At 34.1% G+C, this 15,799-nt stretch overlaps 1 protein-coding gene across 1 annotated transcript; it reads left to right on the top strand.

Annotated features, from left to right (window-relative positions):
- The first annotated feature begins 5,119 nt into the window (after positions 1 to 5,119).
- On the top strand, positions 5,120 to 15,707 carry LOC127950788 (thioredoxin domain-containing protein 12). The gene is made up of 7 exons (XM_052548081.1): positions 5,120 to 5,319; positions 5,853 to 5,913; positions 6,635 to 6,687; positions 10,042 to 10,115; positions 12,232 to 12,301; positions 12,515 to 12,598; positions 14,827 to 15,707. Exons 1-7 carry the CDS (start codon positions 5,217 to 5,219, stop codon positions 14,904 to 14,906), a joined length of 525 nt encoding a protein of 174 aa, XP_052404041.1. The 5' UTR covers positions 5,120 to 5,216; the 3' UTR covers positions 14,907 to 15,707.
- Positions 15,708 to 15,799: the final 92 nt, after the last annotated feature.

Genomic DNA, 15,799 nt, shown 5'->3' with positions numbered 1-15,799 from the left:
CCACTGGATTACTACTTTGTAATTCCAAGAAACATTTTCAGTAGTATAACACAATTTCAGAAAATTTTTATTTCATTCTAGCCATAAAAGAGAGAGAAAAAATGGTGATCAAAAAACGTTTTTTTTTTTACTTTTTTTTTTAAGGTGCCTAATAATAATAATAATTAAAACAGGGATTTAGTGAAAATTAATATGAACAAAATCATCTGCAAATGGAGCTTGGACTGCTCTATCTGATTCTTCCAAATAAATAGTTCTCATGCCCAATTTTTTTTATTAGTTTAAGGAGTTACCAAGTTTGAACAGGTGTAAGTGTTTCTAGCACTGTGCTCACCTCAACTGAAATAACATCAAACTGGAACTCAACTTCGTGCTACAAACAAACAAAAAATTATTAAGGTTTATACAACTTTATACAACAGTCTTAAAATTTAAATAGCAGCATTCTGCAAAAATAAAAATAAAAATAAAAAAATAATAATAATTTTACTGAGTTTTAAATTATGGGAGGCACTTTTGGTTTGGGGGAATTCCACTCAAAAAGACCAAAACAACCATTTCAAATAACAAGGCTGGATTATCTGTATCCATCAATTTGAAGGAATGAGATGTACATTTTCCTTCATGATGATATCATATTCATATGTCAGAAGAAAAAGGTTATGCTTGGTATTTTGATGAGTATACCAAGAACATCCACAAAGAGCTTTCTTTTTCCTGATTGTTTTCCCCTTTCTATTTCACTGTAACAATAAAAAAAAAAAAAAAAAAAAAAAAAAAAAAAAAACATGTACTGAGAATTTGTGGTCTAATATAAAGTATATCCCATGAATAAATAATTGAAGAGTCTCTCATTTTTCTGTCAAATGCTCATACCCTTTCCAGGTTTGTTTTCACAGGGATGCTTTAAAATGTGTGTTTTTTTTTTTTGTTTGTTTGTTTTTTTTACTTTTATTTAGGAGTGTTCACTGTATTGTTACTAAAAGAAATTAAATATAATAAGTGCTGCATTCGACACCATAGATCATGACATACTCATAGATTGATTACAAAACTATACAGGTATTCAAGCTTAGGCGCTAAGATGGTTTAGATCCTACCTGTCCAATCGCTACCATTTTGTTTATTTAAATGTGGAGTCATCTCATTTATCACCAATAAAATTTGGAGTGCCACAAGGATCTGTCCTAGGTCCCCTTCTATTTTCAATATACATGTTGCTCCTTGGTAATATTATTAGAAAATATGGGATTAGTTTCCACTGTTATGCTGATGATACTCAGAAAAACTGCATTCTTCCATCTTAGAAACATTGACAAGCTGTGAAATATGTTACCTGTTTCTGATGCAGAAAAGCTAGTTCATGCATTCATGACTCTAGACTGGACTATTGTAATGCACTTCTAGGTGGTTGTCCTGCATCTTCAATAAACAAGCAGAATGCAGCAGCTAGAGTCCTTACCAGGTCAAGAAAATATGATCACATTACTCCAATTTTACAGTCTCTGCACTCGCTACCTTTTGAGTTCTGTATCAGTTAAAAAAATATAATTACTTACCTTTAAGGCCCTTAATGGTTTAGCTCCTGCGCACCTAACTAGCCTTCTACCATGTTACAATCCATCATATTCCCTAAGGTCATAAAACCCTGGACTTTGGTAGTTCCTAGGATAGCAAAGTCCACTAAAGGAGGTAGAACTTTTTCACATTTGGCTCCCAAACTCTGGAATAGCCTTTATGATAATGTTCAGGGTTCAGGCACACTCTCTCTGTTAAAATCTCTTTCACCAAGCATTCAAATAAAGCCTCTCAGAATGGACCAGAACACCTGAGAAGAGATGATGCTGACCCCTCAGAGGACCTCAAATGATGCTAACCCTGAATCAACAAACAGAACTAACAAATATTGCTAAGTGTTATTGCATCATATAATAATTGCTGTAAATAATGTTCATTGTCTGGCTGACTACGTCTTGTATTAATTTTTCAGAAGAATCCTGTCATATGTACATAAACTAACAGTCACCACTTATAAGCTACTACTAAATATTGTAGAAACTTAATTTTCTGTAAAGTTGCTTTGCAATGATTTGTATGGCAAAAAGCGCTATACAAATAAACTTGAATTGAATTGAATAATACTTGCTAATTGTTAAAATGATGGAAATCAATTTGAAATATCACAACTATCACAAAAGATTATATATACATAAATATACAGTATATATATACGATATATATATATATATATATATATATATATATATATATATATATATATATATATATATATATATATATAGACCTGCTAGTAGAAATGTATACATTACTGTACAGACTGATTGGGTCATGGCACATATCGGGATGGTAGGGAATGAATCAGTGAGTTTTAAGGTATCTTTGGAAGAAATGAGATAAACTCAGGAAAATAGTAAGAATATGGCAACAAAGATAGGAAATAATAGTAGCACAGGTATTGGTATTATAATATTGTAAATATAGTTTTATGGAAGACACAGTAAGGAAGAAGTAATGATTTCGGGACACGGGACTAAATTCAACACTTGATTTAATGGGAAAGCATGAAAATGGTATGTGTGATGAATCTGATGTTTTTGAAACAGTAGAACATGTGTTTTTTAAATATAGTAAATAGGCTCATCAGCATAACAGTCTTTTTATCCATATGAGGAACAGAACAGTGAGCGTTGTGGACCTTCTGGGAAAGGGTTTAAGTGATAACCGGATATTAAATGTGGTTTTAACATTTTTAGAGCTTACAGGACTAGATCAAAGGATGTGTAGTTTTTGAGGATGAGGATCACGCTTGTTCTACGCTGTCAGATTTTCCTACCTCCCACTAAAACAGTGGGTAGTACAATTCCACAACGAAAAATGCTACTGTAAAGTTATGGTTTATTAACGTCTACACCTACCACAACCCTAATCATACCCTTACAGTACTGCAAATACAGTAATTATGTGTTATATTCGCGGTTGTAGCTAGAAGGGATACAGCTACAGGAAACCAACAATAAATATATTATTTTCTACCAATTAGATTGCGTTTTTATTAAAGTCTACACCTACCCCAACCCTAAACCTACCCAGGCACGTGCACAGGTAGGGCTCAACACTCCGAAGTGCCCTTTTTTGGTGGTGTTTTTTATTTATTTATTTATTTATTTTAATCAATGCTATTGGTCACCCTTTACGTCTGTCTGTCTGTTTTAAAAATATTTAGCAAATGAAAGTTCTTAAAACGAGCTTGTGTAAATCTCCGCCCCCTCTATATTCATTGAATCAACTGAAGTTCCACAGCAGCCGCACAGTAGACAACAGCTGAGCTGAACAAAGTTTTGCGAAGGGTAAATAAATATCTTGTTGTTTGAATAAGTACTACTAAACACTATGTCTATAAAGGCTCATATTTTATTTATTGGATGTCTGTCTGACTGGCTGAGACATGTGGGACGTCGCCTGAGAGAGAGGGCTGGCATTTGCCATCTAGTCATAGCCAATACATAGCCAACACTTAAATAGCCTGTGCATACAGTAGCATTTCATCTTTTATTAAATGCGATTTTGGCCAAATGCATTTTACCACAGGAAAAACTGAGCGCTCCATGACGGACAAAAAAAAATTATCACATTTGCACACATTAACTGGTCAAAAACTATATATTGTTAAGTAATACAACAACATATAATTTGTTTTTACCATCGGAAAATCATAACAGGTGCGCCCCCGCGCTATTTCGTACTGGAACTTACACAAAGCGACGAGTGATCCTCGTCACCTAGATAACATATATTTCTAAGAAATTTCTTCTTTGATTTATGATTGCTGATACACTTAATTTATTTACATTCAGGCTAATCATGTTATGGTATACTATCCGCTCGTCCTCACATGTATAAAATGTAGTAAAACATGGTTTTACCATAGTAATGTAGTAGTAACTAAATTTATTTATTTTTTTTACAGAAGATCACTGTGAAATCTTTATATTTTATCATGTAGAATGTAATTCATGATTCATTCCAAGGCTTCATTTATTTGATCCAAAATACAGCAAGAACAGTAATATTGTGTAATATTTTTTACAATTTTAAATAACTGTTTTCTATTTGAATATATTTTAAAATGTAGTTTATTTTTGTGATCAAAGCTGAATTTTCAGCATCATTACTCCAGTTCAGTACTCTTCAGTGTCACGTGATCCTTCAGAAATGCTTTTCACTGCAACTGTACTTTTCACACCATTTTTATTTATTTTTTCATTGCTGGCTTATTTTAGGGAAAGTGTAGTGAATAAGAGACCTTCAAGTGACCAACATCCCTGGTCCACCACAGTATAAAATTTTTGCCAGGTAGGCGGATGCATGTTGGATATGTTATAGTAACGGTATGGCTATAGTCTCTTATAATCTGGAATTTAGTTGGACATAATTACTTAAATTAGATTTCAAAAAAGTTTGTCAAAAATACTTGACTCATTGCTCACCTTCCCCTCTTCTCAATGTCATTCATAATCATGTTAACCAAATAATACAAATTAGCTTATAAAACCAAACAGAATAGCTAAAAAAGAGAATATATATATTTTTTTTCTTTGCAAAGTTAATAAAAAAAAGTGCATAAAGTTCAATAAAAAAAGATTTTGGTTTCTGTTTGGTTTTATAAGCTAATTTGTATGTTTATGTATGAGTCAAGTATTTTTTTTTTCTCTATAAATGCAATTTAAAAAAAGAGGGAGTACACAAGAGCAATTCACAAACACAGGACCACAAATAATACTGACAAAAAAACTTACTAAATAATCTTGATATAAAAAAAGGGAGAGGGGTGCCCTTTTTCAGTTTCAGCACATGCAAAAGGTCAGTGGACTGCCCTGACCCTTACAGTAATGCAGATACATTAAATATCGTTGTTTAGCATGAGACAAAGGACGCGATATTGATGTGCGCGTGCGCAGTAAACCCAGGTAGGAAAGTCTGACAGGGTAGGATAAAATGTCAGGACATGGGCTCTGATCCTCTGGGGTGGGTGGGGCATCACATTTTTTATTTCTGTGCGCAAGATATACAGTAGGTGGCGGTAATACTCCTAAGGAGTGAACGGCTATTGAACAAAAAGAAGAAGAAGAAGAAGTCCTCAACGCTTTCCTTCTGTCCGTCACATCCAGGTTGCACGAAGCTTAACGACCATCGGAATGAAAATGCCGTCGTCTTTATTCAACATTGCCCTGGTTTCTTTTATATTGATTTTTATTGCGTCACATTTCGGAGAGGTGTTAACCGATGGCAATGGACGAGGTAAAAAATCTCTATTAATTTAGACATTTGATCAAATAATCCCTATCAACGCTAGCCGTGCTAACGTTAGACCACCGGCGTCTGACCCGGAACGCGGATCTAATGTAACGTTAACTCCCAATTGACCGAAATAAATCTCAGAACGATCTCAGTGAGGCTGAACGTCTACTGCTAAAATACAATTTTATATCTATTCCTGTATAAGTGAAAGAGTATGTTTTCTTAAAAGTTGAGCTCACAATAAACTTCAATAAATGGGATTTTGCATTTTAAATAAGAACAGTGATCATAAATGATCAGATGTTGATCAGATGTTATTCAGATGTAAAATGATGCACTTTGACTGACCTGCTTCTGTCATTGCATTGTTTTATTGGACAAAAGACCATGATGAGATCTTTGATCACAGGTGCATTGTTGCAGATGTCTTTGTTCTGTGGTTGTAGTCGTGGCTTGTTCAAATAGGTTCACTTGTTCCTAACCGGATGTATCATGTTAAATATCTTTAATGGACGTGTATGTGTGTATTCAAGGATTCGGGGACCATATTAACTGGCGGAGCCTTGAAGATGGGAAGAAAGAGGCAGAAGCAAGGTACGTATGTATGGTGTAATCTTGTCCTTCAAATATCACTTGTGACGTTGTAGTTTAGGTATTTCAATAAAAGTTAGGTCTATGCCAGACTTAAATCTGGTCAGGTTCAGGCTCTTAATCCTATAAAGCCTGCTGTATCATACTTGGAAAAATAAAATTCAAAGTACTTATCAACATGATCAAAAATTAGCTTAGTAATAATAATAAAAAACTACTATATGCTTCATGTCATCTAAATGGTAGAATACTATTTTTTAAAGACAAATAATGTTGTAATGTTTGCTGACTAACTAACAAATGTTGGTAGATATGGTGACTATATATAGAACATTATCTGCATTTTTTGCAGTTATCTATACTGTAATATCTCATTGATTCACATCGTAGTCTATTCGAATTTCATTTTTCTTTTTGTACCATTTCGCAGTTTTTTTTTTACATATTCTCCTTTATTATACTATGTAAGCCTTAACAGCCCAGTGTATAAAATGTGATACTCAACAAATAATAATATATTTTTTTAGATAACTATTTAGTGCTTACAATTCTTTTCTTTTTTCTTTTTTTCTTTTTAATTACTAGGATCCCTAGGAGAATGGAATTATGTTAAGTGGTTTTCCATGAGGCACTGCCAGTTATCATGTTGTTATCTTAAAACGTTTGCTTTTGAATTCATTGTTTTAAAAGTGATTTAACAAATGTTATTCTGATCTTGCTCCAGTGGACTCCCTCTTATGGTCATTATTCACAAGACTTGGTGTGGAGCCTGTAAAGGTATGATATATATAAATATATAAAGGTTTGTGTGTGTGTGTGTGTGTATATATATATATATATATATATATATATATATATATATATATATATATATACACACACACACACACAAAAAGGTGTTGGTCGTATACTTGGAATATAATCAAAAAGTTGATTTATTTCAGTAACTCCATTCAAAAAGTGAAACTTGTATATTATATTCATTCATTACATACAGACTGATATATTTCAAATGTTTATTTATTTTAATTTTGATGATTATAACTATTAGGGAAATCCCAAATTCAGTATCTCAGAAAATTAGAATATAACTTAAGACCAATACAAAGAAAGGATTATTAGAAATCTTGGCCAACTAAAAAGTATACAAATTAAAAGTATGAGCATGTACAGCTTTGCCTGAATTACTGCAGCAATGTGGCGTGGCATGGACTCGGTCAGTCTGTGGCACTGCTCAGGTGTTATGAGAGCCCAGGTTGCTCTGATAGTGGCCTTCAGCTCTTCTGCATTCTTGGGTTTGGCATATCGCATCTTCCTCTTCACAATACCCCATCGATTTTCTATGGGGTTAAGGTCAGGTGAGTTTGCTGGCCGAATATGAACAGGGATACCATGGTCCTTAAACCAGGTACTGGAAGCTTTGGCATTGTGAGCAGGTGCCACGTCCTGTTGGAAAATGAAATCTGCATCTCCATAAAGTTGGTCAGCAGCAGGAAGCATGACATGCTCTAAAACTTCCTGGTATACGGCTGTGTTGACCTTGGACCTCAGAAAACACCAACCAGTGGACCAACACCAGCAGATGACATGGCATCAAAAAACATCACTGACTGGAAACTTTACATTGGACCTCAAGCAACATGGATTGTGTGCCTCTTCTCTCTTATTCCAGATTCTGGGACCCTGATATCCAAAGCAAATGCTAAATTTACTTTCATCAGAGAACATAACTTTGTAACACTCAGCAGCAGTCCAGTCCTTTGCAGGTGTTTTTATTTAATTAGCTGATTAGAGTGTGGCACCAGGTATCTTCAATATTGTACCTTTTCACAATATTCAAATTTTCTGAGATACTGTATTTGGGATTTTTCTTAGTTGTCCGTTATAAACATAAAAATTAAAAGAAATAAACTAGGGATGCACGATAATATCGGCACAACATCGGTATCGGCCGATAAAAGCTTAAAATGACCATCATCGGTATCGGCGGATATTAGGGATGGGCATGATTAATCGACGATCGATAATTGATCGTTAAGATTTTCCTCGATCATGTTAATTTGTTATCGATCAATCTAAAGCATTTTTTTTAATCTAATGCAGGTTGAGTTGCGTAGTGCGAGTCTTGAAGCAATTAAATGAATTTCACAGTGTGGCAGCAATTAAATATTTTACCACCAGGGTGCAATATTTGACACCCTACTCGGTTATCTGTGATCTTCCGTTTTGATTTCAAAGAATAATCATGAAGATGTAACGGCGAAGTGTGGCGTGGGACCATTTTGATTTAAAAAGCGAACAAGTTAACTGCAAACATTGCGATGGGGTGTTTAAGTACAACTCGGCCACGACTCAAATGATGTACCTGTGCATCCCGGCAACGTCAGTTCCCTCAGAGTGGGTGTTTTCGGCGGCTGGACTGACGGTCAACAGGTTGCGGTCGCGTCTGACACCAGATCATGTTAACATGCGGTATTTCTCAGCAAAAATTCGTAGACTCGTGCAGAAGTTGTATGCTAGTTATTAAAGTTAGTTATTTTTCATGAGGCTTTAAGTAGCATAATTTGTTACGTTAGCGTAATTGTTAGGAAGGCTAATATCTGGCCTTTTCTTCTAGCTTGGATAGTTTTGAGTTAACGTACATTTTAACAAAATCTGTCAGATCTAAGTATTATAATGTTTTTTTTTTAATGTTATTGTTTAACATGATTCTTTTATCATTATTATTATTTTGGAACAAATGAGGTCTCTGTTTAAGAACGCCGGCTCGCAGCTGCAGGTTCCGCTGCTTTAGAGCACTGCATATGCACGCGCATATATGTTCGGTTTGCCTGAACGTAGTTTAACTGTCTGCCACAAGTTGATCTTGTAATAAAGGTCTCACAGAGGAAAAACACGCTGTATTTTTGTATTCATTGCATTTTTTTTTATTATAAAAAATAAATAATTATATTATAAAAATATTAATGATTAATCGATAGTCGATCGTTAATTCTCCCGACGATCGACTAAGAAATTTTAATCGAATGCCCATCCCTAGCGGATATGAATATTTCTGCCGATGAGCCAAACCGATATTCTCCAAGTGAAATAATTGACCTGTTTTTCAGGTGTGAATGTCTGTCTACATTTGTAAAATAATACATTTATGGTAGAATCAGTACAGAAGAGATACATGGATTTCTCTTCAGTAAAATTAAAGTTTAAATATATCAGGCGAAAAATTTTATATATATCGGTATCGGTATCGGCATCGGCCAAAATTATTTTGAAAATATCGGCATATCGAATATTGGCCAAAATCCAATATCGTGCATCCCTAAAATAAACATTTGAAATATATCAGTCTGTGTGTAATGAATGAATATAATATACAAGTTTCACTTTTTATGAATGGAATTAGTGAAATCAACTTTATGACATTCTAATTATATGACCTGTGTGTGTGTATATAATAAATATATATATATATATATATATATATATATATATATATATATATATATATATATATATATTATATTTTATATATTATATTATATTTTATATATAAATTTTAAGGTTGTGTTTTTGATGCATGAATGGCTTATTCTGTTATAGGGCTGTGCAAAACCTGTGCTGAAATCTTTTCAGTAAAGGCACTCCTGTGGTTAGTAGTATATCTCCAGCACGTGCGTTCAGATCAGGATTGCCAGGTTTTCAAAACCAAACCTGCCCAATTACTTCCCAAAACTATCTAAATCGCGTTTCATTGCGGGCGATTAAATACAAAAACCAACTCCGCGGGTTGAAGCGACTCTAATACCAATAACATGATGTTTAGCCCCTAAAATGCAAATTTTACCTAGGGAACCCTGCCAAAAAAACGTGTATCTTAAGCCCGGGACGCAATTTTTCATCAGGGAACTTCCTGGAAACGCGGTTTTGGTGTAGTTTTGAGAAGCAAGTGGGCAGTATTTGTTTTGAGAACCTGCCAACCCTGATCTGAACACACGTGCTGGAGATGTACTTCTAATCACAGGAGCGCCTTTACTGACGAGATTCATATGAAAATCGCATTCGATTTTTTGCACAGCCCTATTGTTACTTCAAATTTTTTATAATAATGTTATGTTTTCAAAATAACTTTAGCATTAAAGCCCAAGTTTGCTGAATCAAAGGACATCTCCGAGTTGGCTCACAATTTTGTCATGATTAACTTGGAGGTAAGGAGCTCCTCTTCACATTATTTATGTTATGCTTTTGACAAATGCATATTTTATTTCCATCAGAGAGGGTTAAGGGGGTCAAACACCAGATGAGAAGTGCAGTGCTACATCATGTGCCATGTCTTTAAGATTCGAACACATTGTTTTCTATGAGTGCATGCACACCGGTGGCGCCATCGGCATCTGTCCATGGTGCCCAGCTATGAATCAGGATGCTGTTCAAATTCCTGCCATGCAACAGAGCACCATCTTCATAGTTTTATGTTAAATAAGCTAGAAAATGGGCTTGTGCGTATAGAATGTGCATGTCAGGTGTGCGATACCTAGAGATGTCCTAAATGCAGCGCAGCTCTTCTCGTCCGGTGTGCGACCATCTTTAGATGATTATAATGTGTTTTTTTTTTTTTTTTTTTTTTATATATATATATATATATATATATATATATATATATATATATATATATATATATATATATACTTTTTCCCTGTAATTAGGGGTTCAAGCGTATAGACCAAACCGTAAGGTCTAGAGACTTGAAACTTGGCCAGATGGTAAAGCTCAGTTTGGGGAGAAGTCAAAGGGCTCTGCCAACTGGTGGCACTAGAAGGTGGAAAAACGTCTATAACTACACAACCGATGGTCCAATTGGCTTGAAAATAGGTATGCAGTGTCTTTGTCCAAAGTGGCACAAGTTTCTAGGACATTTGCGCATCTCAAAAAACATGGCCGCCACTGGCCAAACAAAGCACCTGTTGGACAAGGTTAACGGAGGTTGATTGAAATGACTCTGAAGGTCTGTAAGAAATGTGAAAGAAATCGGTCACTAGATTATTTTTATGGCTCTGTAATCACGTGGTTTTACTATAAAGGGGTTATTTAGAAAAGGGGCATGGCCAAATAAACCCAAAGCCTATAAAACCTAAACGAAAACTCAAAACTTGGTCAAAACGTGTCAGATGTATCTTTACAAGAATGCTAAGTTTCATGGAGATTGAACCATAGGTGGCGCTATAACATTCAAAAAGGCCTTAAAAACCATATTTCTATAGAAAATTACCTCAAATTGTAGAACATGTTCATATATTTACACAAACACTGGATCTTCACATCATATGATAGATCTCCTCATTCTGGACAACTTTGCCTTTGGGACTAATGCTGTCAATCAAATCATGCATTAAATATTGAGATTTTATATATATATACATATATATATATATATATATAAACTACTTTGTAAACTAGTCCTAGGTTTTTAACTCAAAACCAATAAAATAACTGCAGTACAACTCTTTAGACTCTCTAGGTCAATAATTATCAAAACATTTTGAACAATTGCATTATAACCAGGCCATTTAATAATATGGCCTTGTTATAGTGTACCCAAGTGTAACAGAATAAAAAAAAAAAATCTCTAAACTTCATGAAAGGCTAGCATGTGTCTCATGATTGTAGACAAGCTTGCAAAATGCAAAATTGATTGGACTCCAACATTAGTTGTCTCTATAACAGTTAACGGGTGAAAAAGTATATTTAAATGGCAAAATCCATGGAATTGCCATTTTAACCACTACATATCAACAGAAGACCATCAATTGGCTCATTCTGCTCATTAATATAGCTTTACAGGTATGCCATTTGCATTCATGTATATAAATTATAAATTCACAATGATAACATTCAAAATCACATCTTGTCAATCTTTACCACTTCATTCACCTGGAGGAATCGCATTTTGCAATCATGCCACATTATAATTAGGGCTGTGCAATATGGACCAAAAAAACCTATCGCGATTTCTTTGATCAGTTTTGCAATTTTGATTTTAATCACGATTTCGACATACACAGACATGCTTTACAGTCATAAATGCATTCAGTATGAATTTGAAACATATTTCCAAAAGAAAAAGAAATTAGAGCTTTATCAAAAAGTCTAAATAATCACCTAAGTGATTAAGCTATATTATTTTCTTGTATTATTTTTTTTTATTTTTATTTTATTTAATTTTTTTGGTTGAAACCACATGTAGTAATAAATACATATATTGTCTTGTCAAGTAAGTGTGTTATTTTATTTCACATTCTGATTACATGTCCCATGTGGCTATAGGATGAAGAGGAGCCAAAAGATGAGGCCTTCAGCCCAGATGGCGGATACATTCCAAGAATACTTTTCCTTGGTAGGACATATACATGCAAATGCACTAGTTTAGAACATCAACCATTGATTAAAAGTAGACTCTTCAACCATGGGACAGTTGCAGAATTGCATCAGTAGCATGATGTTTTACTCTTGTGTGATGCTACATCCACACCTGAAGGTGTCAGTAAATGATCAAGGTGACTATCACACAACATGGATGAAAAAAAAATATTTTTTTCTTCTTTTGTAGATCCCACTGGTAAAGTCCACTCAGAGATCACGAACAAGAATGGGAACCCCAACTACAAGTACTTTTACAGCAATGCAGATCAAGGTAAGAAATTCAAAAAAAAAAAAGACAATTTTAAAAGACATACACACACACACACATTTTATTCATTTATTATTGCCCATGTTTTTAGCAGTGCTGTTTTTGGAAGCACCCAAAAGATAAACTCCCAAGATAAACTTGTGCACAATTGAGCAGAATACATTTTTCGATAAGAAGAAATGCGCATAAACTACGCATTTAGCTAATTTATTTCTCCATGTGCATCGAAAAAGTCATTTGACTTTGCATGATGGGATGGTATAACTTGAGTAGCAGCGGACCAATCTCGCTGCCCAGCTTCTGAAATGTTATGGTCATTCTGAAATCCCTGAGCAAAGTCTGTCGTCCAAGTATGTCTGTATAACTGTCTTACATGACTGCGTTTTCAAATAGCAGCATCCAGCTCCAAAAGCAATGACTCCATTTATTGTTTTTCTTCTGCTCACTATGAGGTGCAATTTCTTTTCTTTTTATAATATGAAAATTATTATATTAAGTGGCTTCTCCTAGTTTTCTTAGTGATATTTAGAGCTAGTTTCCCATAAAGTTACCATTTTGTTCTATTTGACTCTATTTTGTTCTATGTTGGATGGAAGCTGTGCTTTTTTTTTTAAAGTTTCATTCAAATATATATATATATATATATATATATATATATATATATATATATATATATATATATATATATATATATATATATATAATAAATTAGGGCCGGGACTCGATTAAAAAAATTAATCTAATTAATTAGAGGCTTTGTAATTAATTAATCGAAATTAATCGCATAGAAATATTTGACCTGAGAGAAGTGAGAAGAAATTTTTTTCACATGGATTTATAGTATACCATTGAATAATGACTGAATACATAAGCTTAAGCAACACAATATTGTTTATTTTTGTTCAACCAAGTCTAGCAGACCAGTGCAATTTTTGCCATGAAGTGTAGCAATAGCATATTTAGAAACAATTTAGAAATAGTACATTTCAGAAATTCAGGAAGCTTATAGGTGCTGGAATCTTCTGTAAAGTGTTTTTTTTTTTAAATAAAACACAATACTGTCAATTACATTCAGAACATTGGAAACACTGACTATTAGAAAACATCTCTCTGTTGCTTCAGAGGCCATAACATACTAAGTCCAACTCTCAACAACCTTGGCCAAAACAATAAAGAGTTCAACATAAACTGTTGCACCAACAAAATAATACATAGTTCAACATAAAGTGTAAAGTCCACGCTAGCTGCTATATGTTTTGCGTTGAGATGATACTTGAGACTCAATGTGCTGCGGTGATATGCGAACGCTAGTTGGTGCTTCAGTATAATCGGTCCGCCGAAACTCATCCAGTGAGAAACGTTCCGCGGTGTAAAAATAAGTTATTAAAAATGCGGGAATTTATTTTTCTGTAATTAATTAATCTTAGTTAATGCGTTATTTTTTGTGTAATTAATTAATCTCAATTAACGCGTTAAAGTCCCGGCCCTAATATATATATATATATATATATATATATATATATATATATATATATATATATATATATATATATATATATATATATATATATATATAAACATTTAAAAAAAATTGGTTTGAGAGCGTGGTATACACTGATGCTTCATGGGAGTGGGCGGAGCTTATCGTTCATTTGGCGCGACTCTGTTGGAAATGTCTTTACAGCCTAATGGGTAATGCAGTTTTTCACTAGGGATTCCATTTTTAAAACATAACTTCAATTATGCGAAGTGGATGTGTCGACAAAAGCATATACTAAAAAAGCTTACATTAACAAAGTCATATACATTAACAAAGCTTACAGTAGGTCTGCCTTTACAAGTTAAGTTAATGCTAAAAAATGAATTTCCCTATGGATAAAACAAATGGTATTTTTACTTCTGGAATCTGACTGTTGCACTCTGTAGAACAGCAACATAATAGTTATGACTTAAATTTGGCTCAAATATTTTACAGTATATTAAAAAATTTTGCTGTCATGCATAGTATAGTGCATTATTTACATGATCCATAATGCAATGTATTGACTTGATCTGTTTCTGAAATGAATAGTTTTTGCTGGCTTTGCTTCTAATAGCAAACTTTCCAATGGCTATGCAAAACAGGGCTGACTGTGTGTGCAGTATGAATTTGAAAGACAAATGAGATTTTAGGTGCAATGTGAACAAAACGAGCGAGATGTCTCTTGACCACACTTCTCTTCTGTGTGCAGTTGTGGCTAGCATGAAGGAAGCTCAAGACAAGCTGACTGGCGATTCCTTCAGGACTGCTCACATTGGGGATGAACTCTAAGAAGGGCAGAAGCGGCATGGAAAGATCTCAGCCAGAATACTGCATCCCCTTGCTGGCCACATTAGATCCATCCGTCCATCCATCTCCAACCTCAACTCCATCTGTAATTTAATTTGATCTGCTATAGCACAAGACAAGCTTCAAAAATGAAGGAGTTTATAATGCATTCACGGGATTACATTTTAAAGCATCGCAGCTTGTGGCTGATTGGCTTATTACTTTGAGAACCAAAGCATACTTACTGTCCATGTTACATAAAGGGTGCTAAATGTTTTTTTCCGTCTAGCATTTCAGAAATTTAAAGCTGACATGTCCATATTGATTATTGATGTTGAAAACAATCGCCCCTCTTGACTGCATTCTTAAGGCACATTTCTTTTTTTAAGAAACATGCCAGTAAGGCAATTCTCATGTGCTTCCAAGCCATATCTTGCAAGCTGTGGTAAAACTGATCCAGTTACCCGGTCACATTTCTGAAGAGCTTTATAATCCCTAAACTGTACCCACCTAAATAATATTATGTGTGTTTTCATGAGTGTACCAGTTCTATTATGTTAACAGTTATTAGAAATGCTAACAGTGTCTCTTAAACTTGCCAAGTTTTAGTCCTCAATACATGGAGTCGCCGTTCATCTTAAAGACAGATTTTTACTATTGACATTACCTGTGAATTAATGCCTGTAATGTGAACTGGTACTTTTTTCCTTTTTGGAATAGAGAGAGAATTGTCTGTCTTCGCCATATTGTATTTTTTACCAATATGTAAAATGAAATACAAATAAAGTTGATTTAATATTTGAATGTAGTTATTTCAGTGTTAACTTGCAGAGTAGAGTCACCGATACTCAAATCGATTATAATGTAGCAATACATTTCCAAAAGGTACTTTATGG

This window comes from Carassius gibelio, chromosome B2 (assembly GCF_023724105.1).
Source record: "Carassius gibelio isolate Cgi1373 ecotype wild population from Czech Republic chromosome B2, carGib1.2-hapl.c, whole genome shotgun sequence".
NCBI lineage: Eukaryota > Metazoa > Chordata > Actinopteri > Cypriniformes > Cyprinidae > Carassius > Carassius gibelio.
The sequence above is the reverse complement of the archived record's forward strand: the minus strand, read 5'-3'. Positions and strand labels throughout refer to the sequence as shown.

What these genes read in the sequence shown, in the direction of transcription:
- LOC127950788 (XM_052548081.1), top strand. Translation starts at nt 5,217, where the DNA reads ATGAAAATGCCGTCGTCTTTATTCAACATTGCCCTGGTTTCTTTTATA. An exon ending in AAGAAAGAGGCAGAAGCAAG is followed by an intron (nt 5,914 to 6,634) that starts GTACGTATGTAT and finishes ATCTTGCTCCAG; the next exon opens with TGGACTCCCTCTTATGGTCA. An exon ending in TTGGTGTGGAGCCTGTAAAG is followed by an intron (nt 6,688 to 10,041) that starts GTATGATATATA and finishes AAATAACTTTAG; the next exon opens with CATTAAAGCCCAAGTTTGCT.